This window comes from Odocoileus virginianus, unplaced genomic scaffold (assembly GCF_023699985.2).
Source record: "Odocoileus virginianus isolate 20LAN1187 ecotype Illinois unplaced genomic scaffold, Ovbor_1.2 Unplaced_Scaffold_3, whole genome shotgun sequence".
Classification (NCBI taxonomy): Eukaryota; Metazoa; Chordata; class Mammalia; order Artiodactyla; family Cervidae; genus Odocoileus; species Odocoileus virginianus.
Window position 1 is genome coordinate 714,878 of NW_027224265.1, and position 22,550 is coordinate 737,427.

A 22,550-nucleotide genomic window follows, 5' to 3' on the forward strand; every position below is an offset into this window, starting at 1 on the left:
AAATGAGTCAGCTCTTCACATCAGGTGGCCAAAGTATTGGAGTTTCAGCTTCAGCATCAGTCCTTCCAATGAATACCCAGGACTGATCTCCTTTAGGATGGACTGGTTGGATCTCCTTGCAGTCCAAGGGACTCTCAGGAGTCTTCTCCAACACCACAGTTCAAAAGCATCAATTCTTCGGTGCTCAGCTTGCTTTATAGTCCAACTCTTACACCCGTACATGACCACTGGAAAAACAATAGCCTTGACTAGACGGACCTTTGTTGACAAAGTAATGTCTCTGCTTTTTAATATGCTGTCTAGGTTGGCCATAACTTTCCTTCCAAGGAGTAAGCGTCTTTTAATTTCATGACTGTAGTCACCATCTGCAGTGATTTTGGAGCCCAAAAAAATAAAATCTGACACTGTTTCCCCATCTATTTTCCATGAAGTGATGGGACCGGATGCCATGATCTGATCTTAGTTTTCTGAATGTTGAGCTTTAAGCCAACACCTTTTTTCACTCTCCTCCTTCACTTTCATCAAGAGGCTCTTTAGTTCTTCTTCACTTTCTGCCGTAAGGGTGGTGTCATCTGCATATCTGAGGTTATTGATGTTTCTCCCAGCAATCTTGATTCCAGTTTGTGCTTCATCCAGCCCAGTGTTTCTCATGATGTACTCTGCATATAAGTTAAATAAGCAGGGTGACAATATACAGCCTTGATGTACTCCTTTTCCTATTTGGAACCAGTCTGTTGTTCCATGTCCAATTCTAACTGTTGCTTCCTGACCTGCATACAGATTTCTCAAGAGGCAGGTCAGGTGGTCTGGTATTCCCATCTCTTTCAGAATTTTCCAGTTTATTGTGATCCACACAGTCAAAGGCTTTGGCATAGTCAATAAAGCAGAAGTAGATGTTTTTCTGGAACTCTCTTGCTTTTTTGATGATCCAGCGGATGTTGGCAATTTGATCTCTGGTTCTTCTGCCTTTTCTAAAACCAGCTTGAACATCTGGGAATTTCACAGTTCACATATTACTGAAGCCTGGCATGGCGAATTTTGAGCATTACTTTACTAGTGTGAGATGAGTGCATTTATGCAGTAGTTTGAGCATTCTTTGGCATTGTTTTTCTTTGGGATTGGAATGAAAAGGGACCTTTTCCAGTCCTGTGGCCCCTGCTGAGTTTTCTGAATTTGCTGGCATATTCAGTGCAGCACTTTGACAGCACTTTGACACTTTCAAATCTTTGAGGATTTGAATTAGCTCAACTGGAATTCCATCACCTCCACTAGCTTTGTTTGTAGTGATGCTTCCTAAGGCTCACTTGACTTCACATTCCAGGATGTCTGGCTCTAGGTAAGTGATCACATCATGATTATCTGGGTCATGAAGATCTTTTTTGTGCAGTTCTTCTGTGTATTCTTGCCACCTCTTCTTAATATCTTCTGCTTCTGTTAGGTCCATACATTTCTGTCCTTTATTGAACCCATCTTTGCATGAAATGTTCCCTTGTAGTATCTCTGATTTTCTTGAAGAGATCTCTAGTCTTTCCCATTCTGTTGTTTTCCTCTATTTCTTTGCATTGATCGCTGAGGAAGGCTTTCTTATCTCTCCTTGCTATTCTTTGGAACTCTGCATTCAAATGGGTATATCTTTCCTTTTCTCCTTTGCTTTTCACAGCTATTTGTAAGGCCTCCTCAGACAGCCATTTTGCTTTTTTGCATTTCTTTTTCTTGGGGATGGTCTTGCTCCCTGTCTCCTGTACAGTGTTACAAACCTCCGTTCATAGTTCATCAGGCACATTCTATCAGATCTAGTCCCTTAAATCTATTTCTCACTTCCACTGTATAATCATAAGGGATTTGATTTAGGTCATACCTGAATGGTCTAGTGGTTTTCCCTACTTTCTTCAATTTAAGTCTGAATTTGGCAATAAGGAGTTCATGATCTGAGCCACAGTCAGCTCCTGGTCTTATTTTTGCTGACTGTATATAGCTTCTCCATTTTTGGATGCAAAGAATATAATCAATCTGATTTCGGTGTTGACCATCTGTTGATGTCCATGTGTAGTCTTCTCTTGTGTTGTTGGAAGAGGGTGTTTGCTATGATCAGTGCATTCTCTCGGCAAAACTCTATTAGCCTTTGCCCTGCTTCATTCTGTACTCCAAGGCCAAATTTACCTGTTACTCCAGGTGTTTCTGACTTCCTACTTTTGCATTCCAGTCCCCTATAATGAAAAGGACATCTTTTTTTGGGTGTTAGTTCTTGTAGGTCTTCATAGACCCATTCAACTTCAGCTTCTTCAGCATTACTGGTTGGGGCATAGACTTGGATTACTGTGATATTGAATGGTTTGCCTTGGAAACAAACAGAGATCATTCTGTTGTTTTTGAGACTGCATCCAAGTACTGCATTTTGGACTCTCTTGTTGACTATGATGGCTACTCCATTTCTTCTAAGGGATTCCTGCCCACAGTAGTAGATATAATGGTCATCTGAGTTAAATTCACCCATTCTCAGTCCATTTTAGTTTGCTGATTCCTAGAATGTCGATGTTCACTCTTGCCATCTCCTGTTTGACCACTTCCAATTTGCCTTGATTCATGGACCTAACATTCTAGGTTCCCATGCAATATATGTGTTAGAATATGGTATTTATCTTTCTGACTTACTTCACTATGTATAATAGGTTCTAGGTTCATCCACCTCATTAGGACTGATTCCATTGCGTTCCTTTGTACGGCTGAGTAATATTCTATTGTGTTTATATACCACAACTTCTTTATCCATTCATCTGTTGATGGATATCTAGGTTACTTCCATGTTCTAGCTATTGTAAATAGTGCTGCAATGAACAGTGGGGTACATGTGTCTTTTTAGTTTTGGTTTCCTTAAGGTATGTGTCTAGGAGTGGAATTGCTGGGTCATATGGTGGTTTTATTCCTGATTTTTTAAGGGAGCTCCATGCCGTCATCCTTAATGGCTCCATCAGTTTACAACAGTGCAAGAGCATTCCCTTTTCTCCACACCTGCTCCAGCATTTATTTTTTGTAGACTTTTTGATGATGGCCATTCTGACTGGTGTGAAGTGATATCTCATTGTGGTTTTGATTTGCATTTCTCTAATAATGAGCAATGTTGAGCATCTTTTCATGTGTTTGTTAGCCATCTGTATGTCTTCTTTGGAGAAATGTCTGTTTAGGTCTTTTTCCCACTTTTTGATTGGGTTGTTTGTTTTTCTGGCATTGAGTTGTATGAGCTGCTTGTATATTTTGGAAATTAATCCTTTGTCAGTTGTTTCATTTGCTATTATTTTCTCCCATTCTGAGGGTTGTCTTTTCACCTTGCTTATAGTTTCCTTTGCTGTGCAAAAGCTTTTAAGTTTAATCAGGTCCCACTTGTTTACTTTTGTTTTTATTTCCATTACTCTAGGAGGTGGGTCATCCAATTGGGGAGTAAAGCAGTGAAAATAAAACTGACAAATATGTTGAGAGGAAAGGAGAGAAAGAAAAGAAAGAAAGAATAGATATGCAAAGTTAAATAGAGGTAGATAAAGAAGATTTATATACATTAAAGATTAACTGCAAGGGGGAAAGAACAGTAGGAAAAGCAAACAAAGGAATAAATGTAGAAAAAATAATAATAGGTTTAAAAATTAAAATTAAAAAAAAAAAGAAAAAAAAAAGAGGAAAACTCCACAGAACTGCAGAAGCCCAGCATAGAGGCAGAGGTTTATGACAACAATAAAAAATGTGACTGAGGAAAAAAAAAGAATCTCAAAAGCTTAATTGGATTTCTTAGTGCCAATAAAATCGACAACTACAACAGGGGGGGGGAAAGGAAAAAAGAAGAAAGAAAAAAATCCAAGAGAATCTACAGAACAAGTCAAGAACTGAAAATAATAAATGTTTTCTTGAGTCAGTGCTGTCAGAGTCCCTTCCATCGCTGGGAAGCCCCGTCCTCCTCACCTCCCAGGATGCGCTGATCTCTGGACCTGCTGTGGGGGCAGCTCAGGTTCTAGTCTGGTCCTACTCCTGTGTGTTCTTGCCTCCGATGTCCGCAGCTGTCAGAGCTAGTGCGTTTTCTTCTGCGGGAGCTCTCAGTGGCCTTTTATATCTTCCACAGACACAGTCTGCTTAGCTGATGGTGTGGATTTACTCCGCAGCTTGCACAGCTGGTGGGCAGGGTTTGGGTCGTCTTCCTTAGCCCCGCCGCCCCTGGGTTTCAGTTGTGGTTTCATCTCCACCTCTGCATGTGGGTCGTCCACTGGGGTTTGCTCCTGAGGCTGCCCTGGAGGGCTTGGGTTTGCCCCTGTGAGGGCCAGGTGTGGAGGTGGTGCAGCTGCTTGGGTCGCAGGGGTTCTGGCAGCACCAGGTACTCAGGGGGGTTGGCAGCTAGGGCAGCAGGAAATAGAGTGCTCTAGAAGGGCATGGCAGCCAGTATTGGCCAACACGCTCCAGTACTCCTGCCTGGAGAACCCCCCTCTGACAGAGGAGCCTGGCAGGCCACAGTCTACAGGGGCGCAGATCGGACAGGACTGCGGAGACCCTGCACGCGTGAGCGCACTTTTTTTGCTTGGCTTGCGGGGACCCTGGCGGCGCCAAGTGTGCAGGGACACGGACTGCCTCCGCGGCAGGAGTTAGGCCGGATCAGTCTTTTTTCGGCCTCTCGGAGCTGGTGCTCAGAAGGCCTCTTTGGCCAGCCTTTCTCCGTAGCTCTGCCCTTCAGGCTCTTAGAGGGCTCCCTTGCCTGGGGGCCCTCTCTGTTGTTCTTCGCGTCAGGCCCTTAAAGGGCCACCCTGGGCGGGGTCCTGGCCTATAGTTCAGTGCCTCAGGCCTTTGATGGGCCAGCCTCTGTTGTTCAGCCTCCAATGCTGGCTGTGGAGAGAGAAGTTTCAGCAGTACCGACTTGCTTCCAGGGCTGCCTGGCTTTCTTCCACAGGCGTTTTCCCCCACAGTCTCTTCCCTCACATCCCCTCCGTCCGTCTCTCCGCAGTCAACAGCAGCCCTTGCGCTGGGATTGCTCCACAATCCCTAAACTCCAGCTCCTAGCCACTGCCCCTTCCAGGAGACCTGCGTTCCTGCCCAGCATATGTATGGCTGCAGCAAGGACTGTCTGATTCTCATTCCATTTAGGCTGCCACAGATCAGCTGTTTCACTCTCAGCCTTAAATGTTTCTCCTCTGACTCAGACAGTTGCCCCATGTGGGGATTGGACCCCTGCTTCAGTTCCCCCACCCACTGAGGGCAGGTCCAGTCCTACTAACACTCCTGTTTTCCCCCCTAGTTCCTTCATCCTACTGAGTTTTGCATTTCTATATGTATTCTTTTCCACTGGTCAGGTCCCAGCTGGTGTTTAGCATGCACTTCTGTGTCTGAAGGAGGGTTCCTGATGTATCCATGGAGAGAGATGTACTCCACATCCACCTACTCCTCCACCATCTTGTTCTCTCTCTCTTTTTAGACTTTTTAATCTAAAGAAACATAGATACAGGAAATTAGATACCAGAAACTCTGTCATTCTTTGATTTCCCTCCCCGCAACCACCACTACATTGATATTATCTTGATCTGTAATTATGGATATATTTTTTCTTTTCCTCTGGCCTTACCTATTTTTCAAATATATTTATATGTGTTTTCCTTCTTCCTGGGAGTTTTTCTCAATCTGATTTTCCAGTTCCAATTTTGTCCCATTTGCTCTTTATGCCATACATTGTGTTTATTTCAACTATTTTATTTTTCATTCCTAGTAATTTTGCTTGGTTCTTTCCTATGTTTTTTTGTTCTTTCATGTCACTGTATTTCTTTTAGTGTAGTTAATTTAAAATTCTTGGTCAGTCGCTTCTGAAATTTCTGCTGCTGATAGATCTGTAGTTGACTGTGCTGTCTTTGTTTGGAAATGGCTATACTTTTCACATACCTTGTTATTTTGGCCTGCAAGTTCATTTATCTCCAGGCATGTCAGCTATTCCACTGGGTGCTGGAGTGGAGGTGGCCACACCCCAATCCATGCTAGTTCTGGTAAACTCAGGATGGGGGCAGGTGGGAGCCTGCCCACCCTAAACTAGGGCGGGGGCCCCAGGCAACGGAGGAGCCACGGTTAACCACCCTTCCCTCCCCACGATAGCTCCGCGGGTGCAGGCGTCACCCTCCCCAGCAGCACTTAAGCAGGTGCTCCTAGGTGTTCAGGCACAGCTCTGGGGCTCGGAGCAGGGGGCTCGAGGAGAAACTGCGCAGGCTGCTCAGTCCCTCCCCAGGCAAGACTTCCGTGCCAAGACTTCTGCTTTAAAAAGGTATAGAAGAATGTTTTCTAACTTGGAGGAATAGAAATTAGTCAAAAATTTCTATGTAACAGTGGGCAGCATAAACAAAGGAAAAATAATGACAGACTAGGAGGATGTATTTACATTCCTACCGGATATGGAATTAATATCCAGAATATATAGGAAAACTTACAAGGAAGAAAAAGAGAAAAATGAAGCAAGTCATATAGAGACATTTCACATAAGAGAAAAAATACGAGTAGTCAGCAGTCTGGGAAGTGCGAGTTAAAATAGTCAAATAGTATAGCTTCCTCATTAAATTGGCAGTTATTTAAAATGTTTACATTTCTGTTTACGTTCTTTTTAGACTTTTTATCTAAAGAAATGTAGATACAGGAAATTAGATACCGGAAGCTCTCTCATTCTGGTAATTACAAAAAACCCTGAAGGGTCCATCAACAGGTAAATGATTAAATGAATTAATAGTATTGTACATCCATACTGTTAAAAAAAATAATTCATTTATAGAGATATAGAAGTTTTGCATAATTCATTATTTATAAAAATTATAGCTTATATACAGTATGAAACCATTTATGGTAAAGAAAAAGCTAGATAGTTAAAAATTTAAATGAAAACATGAATATTCTTTTTAAAAAGCAATTCTTTGTTTATTTGACTGCAGTGGGTCTTAGGTGCGACGTGTGGGATCTAGTTCCCTAACCAGGGATTGAACCCAGGCTCCCTGCATTGGGAGCATGGAGTCTTAGCCACTGCACCACCAGGGAAGTCCCTGGATATTCTTTTAAGTTTGAATGATATTACCACAGAATGCCTTGTACCACAGCTAAAGAATTTTCCTTTCAATAGAAATGGGGAAAAAATTGGTCTATAGGAAGATTTAGATTTTATAGGCTGCTGGATTTTTCATGTTTTTGTTACCCAAATATATTTAGCATTTGTAAAAATAGCTTTACAGTCTTTAATTTGGATGTTCATACTTTAGACTTCAAATACGTTTGAATCCTTTAAGATCTGTCTGATGGCAGTGATGTCACACCGCAGTCTCTAACAGCAGGAAACTGGGTTTTTGCCTCGGGCCCCACTGCTTGCCACCGGCAGTCTCCCGTCAGCAGAACCACTGCACCAGCACCTGCCCTCAAACTTCCGCAATGTGAGCGATCTGACGGCAGCCTGCTCGTGGTCACCGCTGCCAGTGGAGGGAGGCCCCTTGAGAGAGAAAGGCTCCAAAATAAAAGATACCCAGCAAGTCATTTACATGCGAAGTGCATTACAGAAACTGCTGTGCAGCACGTTTTCCCCCCAATCGTGAATGAGTGTGCGTCCATTAGTGGCGAGTGCCCAGCTGTATGACGCATGGTGTCCAGAAAAAGTGGATTTATCCCATGTGTTCCAAATAGATCATATACTTGATGGTTAAAAATTGATCATGCTGTCAATAAAATGCTTCTTTCTGTGTTAGTAGCGTATTCTGAGGGCTTCAGGGGACTGACCGAGAAGAGGCCTCTGACTCACAGAGTATGTGAGAGTATTCCATTTTAAGGACTAGTGGGTCTTATCTCTGCTATTGCTACAATCACAAGGCGATTGGGAAGAAGAAAAGACCTGCAGCTAAGGCCTGGTTTACTATTTTATCTTTTGTAGAGTTAATATTGTTGACCTGTTCCCCCCATTTTTCTAAAGTAGCCTGTCAGATTGAAGGAATGTAAGAGGAACCAATGATTAGGCATCAAACGTTGGTTGAGAAGATACTGTTCCATGTATTGACCTAGAAAAAGTGGATTCTGCCTGTTTAGAGCTTGGATCTGAGCTCTGCTTGGAGCAGGAAGGTTTAAAAATAAATGTATTTATTTAAAAATAATTTCTCTGATTGTGAAAGTAGTATATCTTCTTTATTCAGCAGATATTTATTTAGAACCTCTGTGTGCCACAATATGTTTTAGGTCAGGGGGATTTTGGTGAATTAATCCTTGCTGTTATACTGTTTGCATCTGTGGTTGTGTGTATGTGTGCCTTTGTGTTGGGGCATGTTTTATGTAGAAAATAAAATAGTATTTTAAGACTCCCACTGTTATCATCTTAGGGTAGTCTTCCTAGTTTTTAATGTGATAAATTTCTTGATACAGTATATACGCACAGTGAATTGTGTATGTTATTGCTTTACTCAACTATATATGGTTGAGACCATATATATCATATATGATTCTATACCTCACTTTTTTTTGATTAATACAATATTATGAGTATTTTCTCGTGTTATTCAATATTTTTTGACCTAGATGTCTAATCCATTATAGATAAGAATTCATTCATTCCTCAGTTAATAGACATTTAGGACATTTATCTTGCTATTATAACTAATGCTGCAGTGAGTACCTTTGCACCTCATCTTTATTCTCATTTAAATAAGTTTCTAGATTTTTCAAACAAGATTGAAAAAACTTTGGCTAGTTTAAGTCCTGATCTAGACTGTCACCTGTACTGTTTGACCCACTGGCAGGGAGCATAACATTTTTCTCCTTAACTTTGTAGGAGGCAAAGAAGATAGAAAAGTCTTCCCCTTCACATGCTTGCTTTTAGCTTTTATTTGTGCATGTTGAGTATTACTGTTCCTGTGGCTGTGTCGCAAAGGCTTCCCAAGACTTGTTTCTGATCAACTGATTGCAGCATACCAGAAGCTAGTGTTGAAATACATCTTTTTCAGACATTAACTCTCAGGTCTCATCAGGCTAGTGCCAAACTGTGCATATTAAATATATCCCTACCTTGGAAGCATTTCTACGGGGAAATTGAATAGTGGCAGCATTAGAATCACAGACACAACTCTCTGGCCTGCTGTCATTGAAGGATTTAGTATGTCACTGCTGGTAGCGCTGAGAGTTAAATTGAAATAGCGCGGACTCTTTATCTGCACTGCGGGTAAGAGTGGGCTTGTGTTTGTTCTTGGGAGCACCGTGAGCTGGCACTTTGGAGATAGCCCGATTAAAAGGATGGTCAGATTTATGTATTTCTGGGCTCTTGAGTAGGTACAATAGGTTAAGAAAAGGGAGTTGTAAAAGCTGGCAGCTGAATATCACCCTTGAGAGTTGAACTGTAGTTAACTTTATTTTTAATACAAGAAAGTTATTTCATTTGAGAACTGGAACATGCTCAGGATGTAGGTAAAGAGCAATAATGATTTTACAGTCTCAAGACAATAGCTAGAGGGAACTGGGAAGAACTAAATGAACATTCTGGAGTTTAGCATATAAAGTTAATCACATTGGAGAGGCACAGAAATGCAGACTCTTGGCTCTGGTCCTGTCAGGTAGCCATGCTTAAATTCTTCCAGAAAAGGTGAACAAGTCAACTTTTGTGGGTTGCTTATGGCTGTTATCTGTATAGGCAGACAACATTTCAGAGATTTTCAACAACAGTAAGAACTGTAGGACTTGGTAATATTAGCTGTATCTTGTGTACTTTCTTCAAGTATATTTTTTAATTTCTGAGTTTCCTAGAAAATCCTGAAGAGAAAATTGACTCTTTGAGAGGTTGTTTGATTTACTTACAGTCATGAAATAGATACCAACTCTTCTCTGATTCTTTCTTTTTTTTTTTTTTAATATTTGGAATAGCTCTTTTACATGCCTTGGGGGTGGTGGTTTAGTTGCTAAGTTGTGTCTGACTCTTGCGACCCCAAGGACTGTAGCCTGCCAGGCTCCTCTATCCATGGGATTCTCTAGGCAAGAATACTGGAGTGGGCTGCCATTTCCTTCTCCCCAACTCTCCTGATTCTTAACCCAGTGAGTCCTTTCCACTTCACTTTGAGGCTATGCAGACGTATGTCTACATCAATAATATATTCCTGACATTCAGATATTCTACACAGAAATACCAGCCAGGAGACTATTTTCTACAGTTTTAAATAGTAAAAATTAAAATGTATCACATGCCAGTTTAAAACTTCATGCCAATTTCCTAAGTATTAATTGTTCAGTCACTCAGTTGTGTCTGACTCTTTGCAACCCCGTGGACTGCAGCACACCAGGCTTCCCTGTCCTTCACTATCTCCTGGAGTTTGCTCAAACTCATGTCCATTGAGTTGATGATGCCATCCAACCATCTCATCCTCTGTTGCCCCTTCTTCTCCTAAATAATGAATACAGCAAAATGCCCAGATATAAATAACAAGTATATTGGATGTTAGATGCTAAAAGCTAAATCCAAATAGTTCTCCTCTTCAAATAGTTAATATAGTTGGTAGGAAATTTTCTTTGTATGCAGTAGTATATGGCACATCCCCTTGGCCGCCACACTGCATTCTCTTCACAATGTTCACATAAAATTCTGATGTTCTGTTAAGAATGTAACTTTTCCTGCACATCACTTTGATTGAATTGCTCTGTTGACTTTTAGGTATGTGTGTGGATATTTTAGCATTATCTTTATAAGCACCTGATGGAAAACATGAATGTTTGGGTATCAGAAAAGCATAGGCTGTAGGCACATGGGCTTCAGTAGTTGCAGCTCGTGGGTCCTATCGTGTGGGCTCGGCAGTTGTGGTGCTTGGGTTTAGCTGCTCCACGGCAGGTGGGATTTTCCTGGACCAGGGATCAAACCAGTGGCCCCTGCGATGGCAGGAAGATTCCTATTCTCTGCACTACCAGGGAAGTCCAAAATACATTTTTAAAATAAAACACTTTTACTTTATTCTTTCTTCGTATTCTTGCAAGTTAGAAACCTTTTTTTAAAAAAAATAATTGTATGCATAAGCATGTCATGACTTTGAATTTCATTTCAGTGAAAGAAGAGGTAAGAACAAAATATTTGTTTAAAAAGGGTGTATGTTGGTCCTGAGATCTGATTTCACCTGACTTAAAACTCTAATAGGCAGCCTGCTTCTAGCTCATGGATGTTGGTAGAAGACACAATATTCTTGGGACAGGGACAGGGCCCCTGCAAAGTTAGATGCTCCAGATGTTTCTTATTTTCTTACAAAACCTGTATGAAATAGATTTAAAATTTTTTCTATTTATACTTTTTTTATAGAGTCAGAACAGACTTAAGCAATTATGCAACTTGTGTAAGCTTTGCCCAGCTAGTAAGTGGCAGAGCCGAGACTGGAACCAGTTTCTCTGAGCCCAGTTCTTTTACCTGTATGTATTGTAGTATACAGTTCTCTTAGATCTCAGATTGTTGGGGGAAGAGATCTGTATATATCTTTAGATTAAGATTTTAAATTTTATGTATTTTGCAATGTATTCTTGCTGATTTCTGGTTTTTTAATATATCAGTTTCTGATGGAAATATTAAAAAGCAGTTGATTGTGGAATTTGTCCATTGATCTATATAATTCTGACTTTCAAGTTTATACATTTCAAAACTATTATGTATTTAGAAGCTATATATAATTATAAATTACATAATTATAAAAATTAAAATTATATAAGTATCAAAACAAAAGAAAGTGAAGTTGCTCATTCGTGTCCAACTTTTTGCAACCCCATACACTGTAGCCTGTCAGACTCTTCTGTCCATGGCAAGAATACTGGAGTGGGTTGCCGTTTCTTCTCTAGGGGATCTTCCTGACCCAGGGATTGAACCTGGGTCTCCTGCACTGCAGGTAGATGACCGTTGGAGCTACCAGGGAAGCCAAAAACAGAAGTATATATAATTTGCATAGCTCAAAGATACATGGGTTTAGGCCAGTTATTCTTCCTAACAAGCTGTTTTCCCTCCTTATCATTTTGTCCACTTATTTGTGTTTATGTACTATTGATATTATTATATGAGCTATTTGAGAGCTGGAATTTGTCAGATGCATCTTTTTTTTTCATCTCCTTATTTTCAGTGTTCCTGATTGGTTTTGTCTTAGGTGTGTTTCTTGCAAGAACTATTTAGCCATAGTTTGGGTTTTTCTTTTTTTTTTTAAATCCAGCCTGTTAACTCCTGCCTTTTCAAAACTCGCCCCCTACAATCTGTCAGAAGCTGCATTTTGTTTCGTATTTTGATGTCACGGAAGTGCGCTTGTTGGCGCTCTGTGTGCGTGTTAACTCACGCTGTCTGCCGTAGGTGGCGGCCCCTTCCCCGGTGTGCGTCTCTCGGCTCTCGTGACTCACCCCTGAAAATGCCCCACGTCAGCAGGAGCTAAGCTGCCGGACCTTTAGCAGCCTCAGTGTTTCCTTCTGCGCTTAGTCGCTCAGTCATCTCTGACTCTTTGCGACCCCCGGACCCTAGCCCACCAGGCTCCTCTGTCCATGGGGGTTCTCCAGGCAAGAATACTGGAGTGGGTTGCCATGCCCTCCTCCAGGGGATCTTCCCAACTCAGGGATGGAACCCAAGTCTCCCGCATTGCAGATGGATTCCTTACCAGCTAAGCCACCAGGGAAGCCCAAGAATACTGGAGTGGGTAGCCTATCCCTTCTCCAGGGGATCCTCCCAACCCAGGAATCAAAGTGGGGTCTCCTGCATTGCAGGCAGATTCTTTACCAGCTGAGCCGCCAGGGAAGCCCTGGCAGCCTTTCCTTACTAGGTCATTATTTGTCATGTTTTCTCCATCAACAAAAGTGCACCTCGCGTCCTGCAGAAACTCCGGAGATGCCAGTGGGGCAGCCAGCGGCGGCGGCCCGTCTCGGGCAGAGGCGGCAGTCTATGCGGTCTGCCGCCGCCGCCCCGTAACCCTGCGGTTCTCCTCCCTGCAGTGCGGCTTCCTGCTGTGGTGCATGGCTCCCAGCCCTGCCAACGGGGCAGACCTGCTCTACAAGCGCGTCATCCGGCCCTTCTTCCTGAAGCACGAGTCCCAAGTGGACAGTGTGGTGAGTGACCTGAAGGACAGAGCCAAAGAGACTGCAGACGCCATCTCTAAGGAAGGTATGGCCAGGGGCAGCCTGGCTCAGTGTGCGGGAGGCTGGGGTCACACTGGCCCAGAGGGCGGGCCTCCTCACTTCACTCCTGTGGCTTTCCTCAGCCCGGAGCCAAGCCTGTTCTGGGATTTCTCCACCAAGGCTTTGCCTGTTGCCTTTACCGTTCCCAACAATCTTCTGCCATTGCCACGTATAACACATCGTTCAGTCAGCACATTAGGAAAAGCGACTTTCCTGTGGTGGGTGGAGATTTTAGCGGTCATCTGTATTTATATACAAGTCCAGTCTCTAATTCAAACTGCTTGTTATGCTGCTGTTCAAATGGCTTTTGGTAGAGGTGCGAAAGAATGCCCTCTCTCTCAGCCTTTCTCATCCATTCATTCAACAAATATTTATTGAGGTGACCTAATTATGTGCCAAGCATGTTCATAGCACTGGGCATGAACCAGGGAACCAAACCAGCAGACCATACCGCATGAAGCCATGAAGCTTACAGTCTTGTTGAGAGAGACAGAGAGAATACAATGAAAAAGCAAGTTACGTGGTGTAGTCACACATGCATAGCACATGATGCAGAGAAGAATAAAACAGATCGAAAGATGGGGAGTGCCCAGGGGCTGGAGAGAAGGTGACAGTGATATAGGAAATCCTCACAAAGGAGGCAACACTGCGTCACATTTGAAAGTGTTAAGGGAACCATGGGTAAGAAAGCCGCAGTAGGAGAACTAGCAGGTGCAGAAGCCGGGAGCGGGGAATGCAGGACTGGCAGGGGGTGGCCTGGAGGGGGCTGAAGGAGGCCAGGCGCAGGGCAGCTAGAGTGGAGCATCCTACTTACTGGAGGGGACCCAAGCGGCTGGGATATTGGAGGAATACTGAAATCACTGATAATTCAGGTAACAGCAGTGCTCGAGAGTGATTTTAAGTTTGGAGCTAAAATCTTAAAAGAAATGAGGCAGCACAGCCCAAGGGTCAGAGAGAATTGGAAAAAAGATGGGCGGCTGGAAAGGTCGTCTGATGCCATGAGATTCCGAACACAGCCATGAGCATCAAAGACAGTGCTTCCTGGACCTCCAGACCCAGCAGCACCAGGGTCATGGAAGGGAAACACAGAGGACACTTGAGAAGGCAGTGTCCTAGGGGCAGGCAGGCTCTGTGAGAGCACCAGGAAGAAGCCATTTGGAGAAACAGGTGAGGATGGAGGTCTTCCTGATGATGGGTTGGAAGTTCAGAGGGCACAGTAAGGGTTTTAGACCGTAGACAATGGGCATAGAACTAGGGAATTAAAAAAAAAAAAAAAGGGTTCTACACTCCTGAGGAAGTGGGAGACGAGAGGTGAGCTGGCCTCTGGGGGAGGAAGACCCCAGATGGTCCCCTGCAGCCCTGCTGCCCCAGCCAGTGTGTGCTCTCCCCCCACCCCCTCTCAGACCACGTCCTCCCCAAGCCCTGCTCCCAGACACCGCTCCAGCCTCCTTCAGGTCGCCTCGACGTTTCTGCACACCCTCCCGCTCTGGGATCGCCAGTTCCTTCTGAAGAGATTTCTTAACTGTTCCTCTCTGCTCTTAACCAAACCAGCAACCTCTGGTGATGTCATTTCTGTCTCGTTTACCCACATTTTCCAGCCTTTGATTCTCTTAGATCTCAGTACTCTAAAACCCTGTTTTACTTTGATAGGTTACATTCATAAACTGAGGGGTAAGAATGAAAATAAGAGGGATTTTGAGGCTGACACATTTTAGACTCTGTTTCTGGATTCTCCAGGAAGTACATTTTTGCCAAGAGCTAGTTGAGAGCCTGCAGTGTCTTTGTAACCTTTAATCCACAGTTTTAAGTGAATGGAGAACAGCTGTTGGGCAGCTGGTGCCCAGGGAGGGCAGCCTTGCCTGGCACCCGCCCAGGGCTCCGCCGAGAACAGCTGCGGTTGGGACTCTCGGGGGGCCTCAAGGCTCCCAGAACCCTCCCTGCGGCCCATCAGACCCATCACAGAGTTCTTAGAGCACGCTCCAAGCCAAGTGGTGATTAGGAAGAGCAGGTAGGGCCTGGAATTTCTTGCCTGTACAGAGGACACTATGCAGTCCAGGAGCCTCTGCTTCTTGCGATACTTGAAGGAGGACAGAGCTCAGGCAATACGGCCACTCCCAGGGGTTAGGTCTTCAGTAACTGCTCACGTGCTCACGATCTGCGCTGGAAGAGTTTTCTCGTGTCCATTCCCTGGAAACTCTGCTAGCCCCGCCCACAGACCTCCGCGGTTCTCCTCTGAGCATGAGTCATCCACGGGGTTAGCTACAATAGCAGCTACATTAGGCACATAGCTGGGTTACAAATAGCTGTGATATATTTTCCTTTTCCTCCTAACAGCCAAGAAAGCTGCCGTGAATTTACTGGGTGAGGAAAAGAAGAGCACCTAAGCCACTGACTGGATGAAACCCTTCTGGCCTCTCGGTACCCTCCTATTAGAGCTTGACATTACATTAGGAACTGTGGTATATAGTCATTTTAATAATGTTGCCTTGGAAACATTTTTGATATATTAAAAAGAGGAATGTGTTGTAAGGTTTTTTGCTTACTTTTACTGTTTATATACTTAGGGAGCAGTTACATTTAATGCAATCGGCAGTGTCCAAGTTTTCAGAAAATATATTATGCCTCTGGGTAGGAAAAGACCTATGTTACCATACTGTAGGAAATATAAACTTAAAATTATATACCCCACAGGCTTTGTACTTCAGTGGGCTCTCTCTGCATGCATTTTCTCTGTACTTACATTTTCGGATACTCTTTAAGAGTAAATGTTTAAATGTTTTTAACCTATCTGTGCATACACACATGTAGGGAAACGTTACTGTCTATAGCCTGCATATTGCTCATGGGGAGCACCAGCCAAAGGTTGAGGGTTCCATTGTGTTGGTGTGATCTGCTGAATAATACTTGAGAAAATTAATACAAATGAGCAGTGTTTCAAGGGAACAGTTAAGTGATAAATGAGGCAGAAGAGAGGTTGGCCTGGTGGTTTCCTAACATTGTAGCAGCTGAATACCAGAACAACTTTGTAAAGCAGTCAGCTAAGTGATAAATGGGGAAATGTACACACACATCACAGTTCCCAATTCTGAAGAACTAGTAATATTGTCTTGTAGCTTTAAAAAAAAAAACTGGCTGATAAGCTTTGTTATGGAAAGCATCCCTGGTTTCACTTTCATAGCTGAGTAACATGTTGGTTTAGTCTTGTTTCTTTTCCAGTCTTCTTAAAAACTTCTACTTTAAGGAACCTCTAGAGACTTGCCCACCTCTAATTACATGTACATTCTTGTTTATATCATTAGCAACTACATGCTAATGGTGACACCAGGCTCTAAGAGCAATTCTCAGAGAAGTACGATACACTGCACAGTCTAGTTGGTAGCGGTTAAGACAAACACCTTTACCTTCTTGCCCTGGACTTCAAGGTCAAACAACAGAGGCTTCCCTAGTTTACAAGTCAGAATCGATTGTAGTCCATCTACATGCTTTCATCTATGTGCTTTGTTTTGATGATAAACTATGAGGTTACATGCAGTTTAAGTACAAAATAAAAAGTTAAAATTAATGTTACTAGTTTGATTAGCCAAGTGGCTTATAGGGACCTGACAACTTGTCCATACTAGAGAATCTAAGCTTTGCACTTACATACTGCTAGGATCCTTCTTAGACTAAACTGACTAAAACAAAAGCATTACAAAACTAACAACCAGGCCTATAAAATATTTTAAGGCAAATAAAGATGATTAGTTCCCTTTTAGATAACAATTAGGTAAAGTCATAATGATGTGTCACAATGTTAAAAAAAAAACAATGTCAAAGGTATCAAAAATAAGGAACAATATCACCCCAATATAACAATATGGATCAGGGCCTTTTTGGGGAGAGAGGAATGTGATGATGGTGAAGCACCTTATTAAGCTTATGTTAAAACATAACAACTTTCAGAAAGCAAACAGCTACTTGTTATTGGAAGAAAATCAAGCCTTAGATTAAAAAGTTTTAGAAGTACCTCTGGGAGTATTTAAATCCCTTTCCCTATAAATCAAGTATGCTTTTCTTGGTGGTAAAAGAATGAAAATTAGCAACTTCTAGCATTCAGACTATATAATCAGACTGTTAGTATAGAGAATATGTAACTTTTAGTATACAAAATATCAGGCAAGATGGTGAAGCATGAAAGTTACTATTGCTTATAACTACTTACAGGCTAATATCAGTTTAGACAGAAATTTCTGAATGCAAATTTTTTTTTTATTACTATAGGTTTATCTTGCAGTACATTCTGTAAGAAATTTTAGTTACTCTTTTTTGGCAGTCAGCATGTACATATTAATGACAGGAGAAGCTATGAGTTGAGCAATTCTTGTCTCAGTTTAGATTTCCCAAAAAACATACTGCTGTGGCTAGAGTGTTTGAAAAACTAATTGAGCCTGTGTTCAGCTGTAAGACAAGTATTTATTTGTACATGAATGGTATTTTGGGGATATGTGAAGGCAAAGAATTCCTACAACAAGACAGTTACTGCTACCCTGCGGAGTCTTCTACCCACAGCCTGAAGAATATGAGCATAACCTTTAGATAAGTTACCACCTATCCTGAAGATGTGATATATTAAATGGAAATAGATGTAAATAAAATTTTGTTATCTCATTGAGCTTTTATAGTTCATTTTCTTTTATGGGGCTTAAAAGAAAATGTAAGAAAAACCTTAATACAGATAACTAAACCTTTAACACTGCTGTTGACTGACCCTGTCTCTCTCCTGGCCATGGTGGTAGCTGCCTGTCAGAGCACAGACTTTCCCTGCGAACACGCAGGGGTGTGTTTGCACACGGCTTATTCCTGTTGTCGTACAGCTGTAGAGCAGAGCTGTAATGACATTGTGAAGCAGTCATACTTCAATTAAAAAAATACACAAATTTTTAAAAGCCAGGAAAAAAAAAAACAGTCAAAAAGTTTCTACTAATCATTAGCAGTAAATGGAGAGGAAGCCTCAACTCTTCTGGAGCTTTGAACACAGGTTTGAACTGCATGGGCTCACTTACAGATTTTTTTCAATAAGCACGTACTATATAATCTGTGGTTGATTGAATACCCGGATGCTGCAAACTTACCGCCGAACAGTTGACTGAGAGGGAGTCAGCTCTAATGCTGGCATAATGCATTACACACAGTCTCACACAGCTACTAGTTGGTGCTGTTATTTCGTATATTTTAATATAGTAAACACAGATGCCTCAAAATCACTCTATATTTTTAGACTTAAGAAAAGAAGAACTGGGGATTTTATTGAAAATACCTACTTTGGAGAGTGTACTTTGGTCAGCATCCTCGCCTACATCTGCCTTTACATGTCTGTATGTCTAGAATCATGGTGTTTTATAGGGTAATAGATACAATTCACATCCTTAACCAAATATTAGTTCTGTATGATACAGCAGGAGAAAGTAAATATAGCTGAGAATGACCTTAAGTTTTTCGGGATGCTTACTACAGTATTAGCTTATAAAATATGTAACACACGCCTCAGAGAATTAAGAGCAATAAAGAGGTTCTTTGGTCAAATCAGAGGTTCTCAAATGTTAGTGTGCATCAGGATTTCTTTGAGGAGGGCAGGAATTGGTAAAAGATTGCTGGTCTCATCCCTGATTCAGGAAGTCTGGGGTGGGGCTGAAACATTTGTATTTGGAACAAGATCCCAGGTGATGCTAATGATACAGAAACCACACTTTGACAAGAAATCGCTGTTAGGTTAATGGTTTCTTTACACTTAGTATAGAGGTTTTCAAGCCTGGCTGTCCATTACCATCATCTGAGCAGCTTTCAGAAAATACTAGTGTTTGCTTCCACTACCAGAAATTTTAATCATCCACTATATACCCAGGTGCCAGTATTTTAAAACTCTTCCAATGTATAATCAGGATTAAGAATGTGAAATGAAATTCATGTTTTGGCGAGAAAAATTTAAACAAAAAATTCTTTGCCCTTTGGCCTTCCCTCACCTTCCAACTTGAGCTTCCGTGATATCTCAGATGGTAAAGAATCCACCAGCAATGCAGGAGACCCCGGTTTGATTCCTGGGTTGGAAAGATCCACTGGAGAAGGGATAGGCTACCCACTCCAGTATTCTTGGGCTTCCCCTGTGGCTCAGCTGGTAAAGAATCTGCCTGCAATGTGGGAGACCTGGGTTTGATCCCTGGGTTGGGAAGATGGAAAGGCACTCCAGTATTCTGGCCTGGAGAATTCCATGGACTGCATAGTCCATGCAGAGAAGGTAATGGCAACCCACTCCAGTACTCTTGCCTGGAAAACCCCATGGACAGAGGAGCCTGGTGGGCTGCAGTCCACAGGGTCCCGAAGAGATGGCAGGGTCCCCTGCCATCAGGGACTGGGGGCTTAGACGGGAGAAGCAGGTGAGCATTTTCTCACCTCTGGGGCTGCAGCCTGCTTGCCCCTGGCTGGCTCAGTGCTGGGGGTGGGCAGTGAACATGGGAGGGGTGTGGATCAGGCCTTTCGGGCAGGCGTGGAACAACTGGCAGCCTCGTCCAGCCTGGGCAGAGGACCCCTGCCGATCGCCTGGATGCCAAGGGGAGGCTCATCTGGGTGGACTTCACAGAAGGACAGGCTGCGTCGCAGGGGTAGGGCGTTGAGCCTGCCCTTGAGTTCTCTGGTCGTGAGTGCCCAGCGACTCTCGGAATGATTTGCCCAAAGTCACAGCACAAATCCTTGGCATAGGCAGGATCAGCCCTGAGGCTCTCGGCCGGGCAGCCTCCTCCCAGGTCCGGGGAGCAGCGGCCCCTGGTCAGGGAAGGGTGGACCCTTTGCACGGCCGCACAGGACATGTGTTGATGGGCCCAGGGGACTCCGGGGAGTGGGAGATGGAGAGAGGCAGCCAGCCTGGGGCTGTGGCCTTCCCGGAGAAGCGTCCTCCTCCTGTTTTTCACGAGCGGCAACAGGTAGATCACAGCTCAGACCCACTGCATGGACTTCCCCAAGGAAAGGGAAGCTGAGGCCTCTGGTTTCCTTGGGGTCACACTTTTGGGAGGGGCAGCTGCACACCTAGTGGGGCTTGAGGCTATCGGTAAGAGAAACGGGCCAGGCCGGGGTGTAGGGGCTGGGAGGGAAGAGATGGGGAACCGTTTACTTGCTCTGCTCAGCCACCAACGACCTGACCTGGGACGGCCTGCTCCCAGGGTCCCCGAGGACCGGCCCACAGCAGCCACTGAGAAGGACAGATGTGGGCGTACCCAGGCACTCTCACACACACACACAACCACACACAACTGAGTGACTTCACTTTCACGCACTGGAGAAGGAAATGGCAACCCACTCCAGTGTTCTTGCCTGGAGAATCCCCAGGGATGGCGGAGCCTGGTGGGCTGCCATCTATGGGGTCGCACAGAGTCGGACACGACTGAAGTGACTTAGCAGCAGCAGCATAGTCTATGGGGTCGCAAAGAGCTGGACATGACTGAGCAACCTGCACTCCCCCAATTGGGCACTGTATATCCACGTTATGCATTGACCCAAACCTCCCCCGTCAGCAGGAATACCTGCTCCACCATAACCAGCAACATTCTCTCAGCATGAAGACAACTCTTCAAAAGACAACATTCCTTTTTGAGCTTGTAAAAAGTCACATGACCCACCAAGATGACCCACCAGATTACATCTGGATTATGAAAACTCAAATACGAATACATCATTTAATGTACTGCCCTTTATCTCAAAAAACATATAAACTGTCTTGACTTTTAATGGGCAGAACAACTCTCTGAGCTTTCTGAGGTGCTCTTCCCAGGCTATAATCTTCAAATTTGGCTCGAATAAAATCTTCAAATTTTTCTTAGGTTGACTAATTTTTCGATGACAGCTACTATTAGAGACTACTGCTAAGGTCAAGAATCCTAAGGTCTGGAGAGTTTGTCTTAGCTAATGGGTTCAGCTAGTGTGTTAGTTTCCTGTTATTGCTGTAACATATTACCACACATTATTAGCGGCTTATATGCTTCTGAAGGTCAGACATCTGAAAGAGGTGGGCAGGGCTGCATTATTTCTGGAGATACAGGAGAATCCATTTTCTTGCTGCTTTCAGCTTCCACACTGCCTATACCCCCGTTTGCAGCCCACTAGTACACTGACCCCTGCTTCCCTTTTATAAGCTTGTTTGTGATTACACTGGGCCCACCTGGATAGCCCAGGATACTCTCTCCAGCTCAAGATTCTTAATCTCACATGCAAAGCTTTTTGCCATGAAAGCAACATATTTACTGTTTTTTTTTTTTGCGAGGATGGATGATGATCAGGAGAACAGCATATTCTGCCTACCCCACCTAGTCTCTCTCTTTGGGTATAGAAATTTCATTATCGTTACCCACAATATCAAAATAACTGCAAAGAGTATCTTAATTTTGGGAGGGAACTAAAAAAAGGATTTAATGAAGAACTACCTTATTCACAACCATGCAGACCAGAGGTTTATCCTCTGGAAAGAGTGGGGGATCCTTGGAGAGGGGGCACGGGCAGAGTAAAGGGAGGGAAGTTGCATTAAAAGCATGACTGAGTGACCAAATGCCGAGACCCATTTGCCCACCCTGCCGTCTCCCACTAGGCGCCCAGATTTTTATCCTCCTGGGAGCTTGTCAGACTTCTCTCTGGGGAAGCAGATCAACCTGAGAGAAAACACCTGCCTGAGACAGACAAGCTTTTTTAAAGGACATTTTGACAACTGATAATTCATCAAATATTCATACAACTAAGCAAATAAAAGAAAATTAGCTCCAAGGAAAACAAAAGTAACCCAGCAAACTCCAGAGTGTTTCCGGAGATCAGCTAAATCTTCAAAACGCATCTGAATTCCAGGCTGGGGCCAGAGAGTGTGAAATTTTCACAAGCTCCCTGGGGAGTCCAGTCCCATTGCACCCCAATCACACTATTGAGCAGCAAAGGTACTGCATGATTCAGCTATGAATGAAATACAGAACAACAACGTAAACTTTAAATTGTTGTTGTTCAGTCGCTAAGTTGTGTCCGACTCTTTGTGACCCCATGGACTGCAGCACTCCAGGCTTCCCTGTCCTTCACTATCTCCCAGAGCTTGCTCAAACTCACTGAGTCAGTGATGCCATCCAACCATCTCATCCTCTGTCACCCTCTTCTCCTCCTGCCTTCAATCTTTCCCAGCATCAGGGTCTTTTCCAGTGAGTCAGTTCTTCACATCAGATGGCCAAAGTATTGGAGCTTCAGCTTCAGCATCAGTCCTTCCAGTGAATATTCAGGGTTGATTTCCTTTAGGACTGTGGTACTGACTCCAGCACCACAGTTCAAAAGCATCAATTCTTCAGTACTCAGCTTTCTTTATGGTCCAGCTCTCATATCCATACATGACTACTGGAAAAACCATAGCTTTGACTAGACAGACCTTT

At 43.4% G+C, this 22,550-nt stretch overlaps 1 protein-coding gene across 1 annotated transcript in view; it reads left to right on the forward strand.

Moving 5' to 3' along the window:
* REEP5 (receptor accessory protein 5) overlaps positions 1–17,779 on the forward strand; it is a 43,247-nt gene extending 25,468 nt beyond the window's left edge. The window contains exons 4-5 of the mRNA XM_070462332.1: positions 12,946–13,114; positions 15,463–17,779. Of these exons, the coding sequence (XP_070318433.1) occupies positions 12,946–13,114; positions 15,463–15,512 (219 nt within the window). The 3' untranslated portion in view covers positions 15,513–17,779. The remainder of the gene's footprint in view (positions 1–12,945; positions 13,115–15,462) is intronic.
* Positions 17,780–22,550: the final 4,771 nt, after the last annotated feature.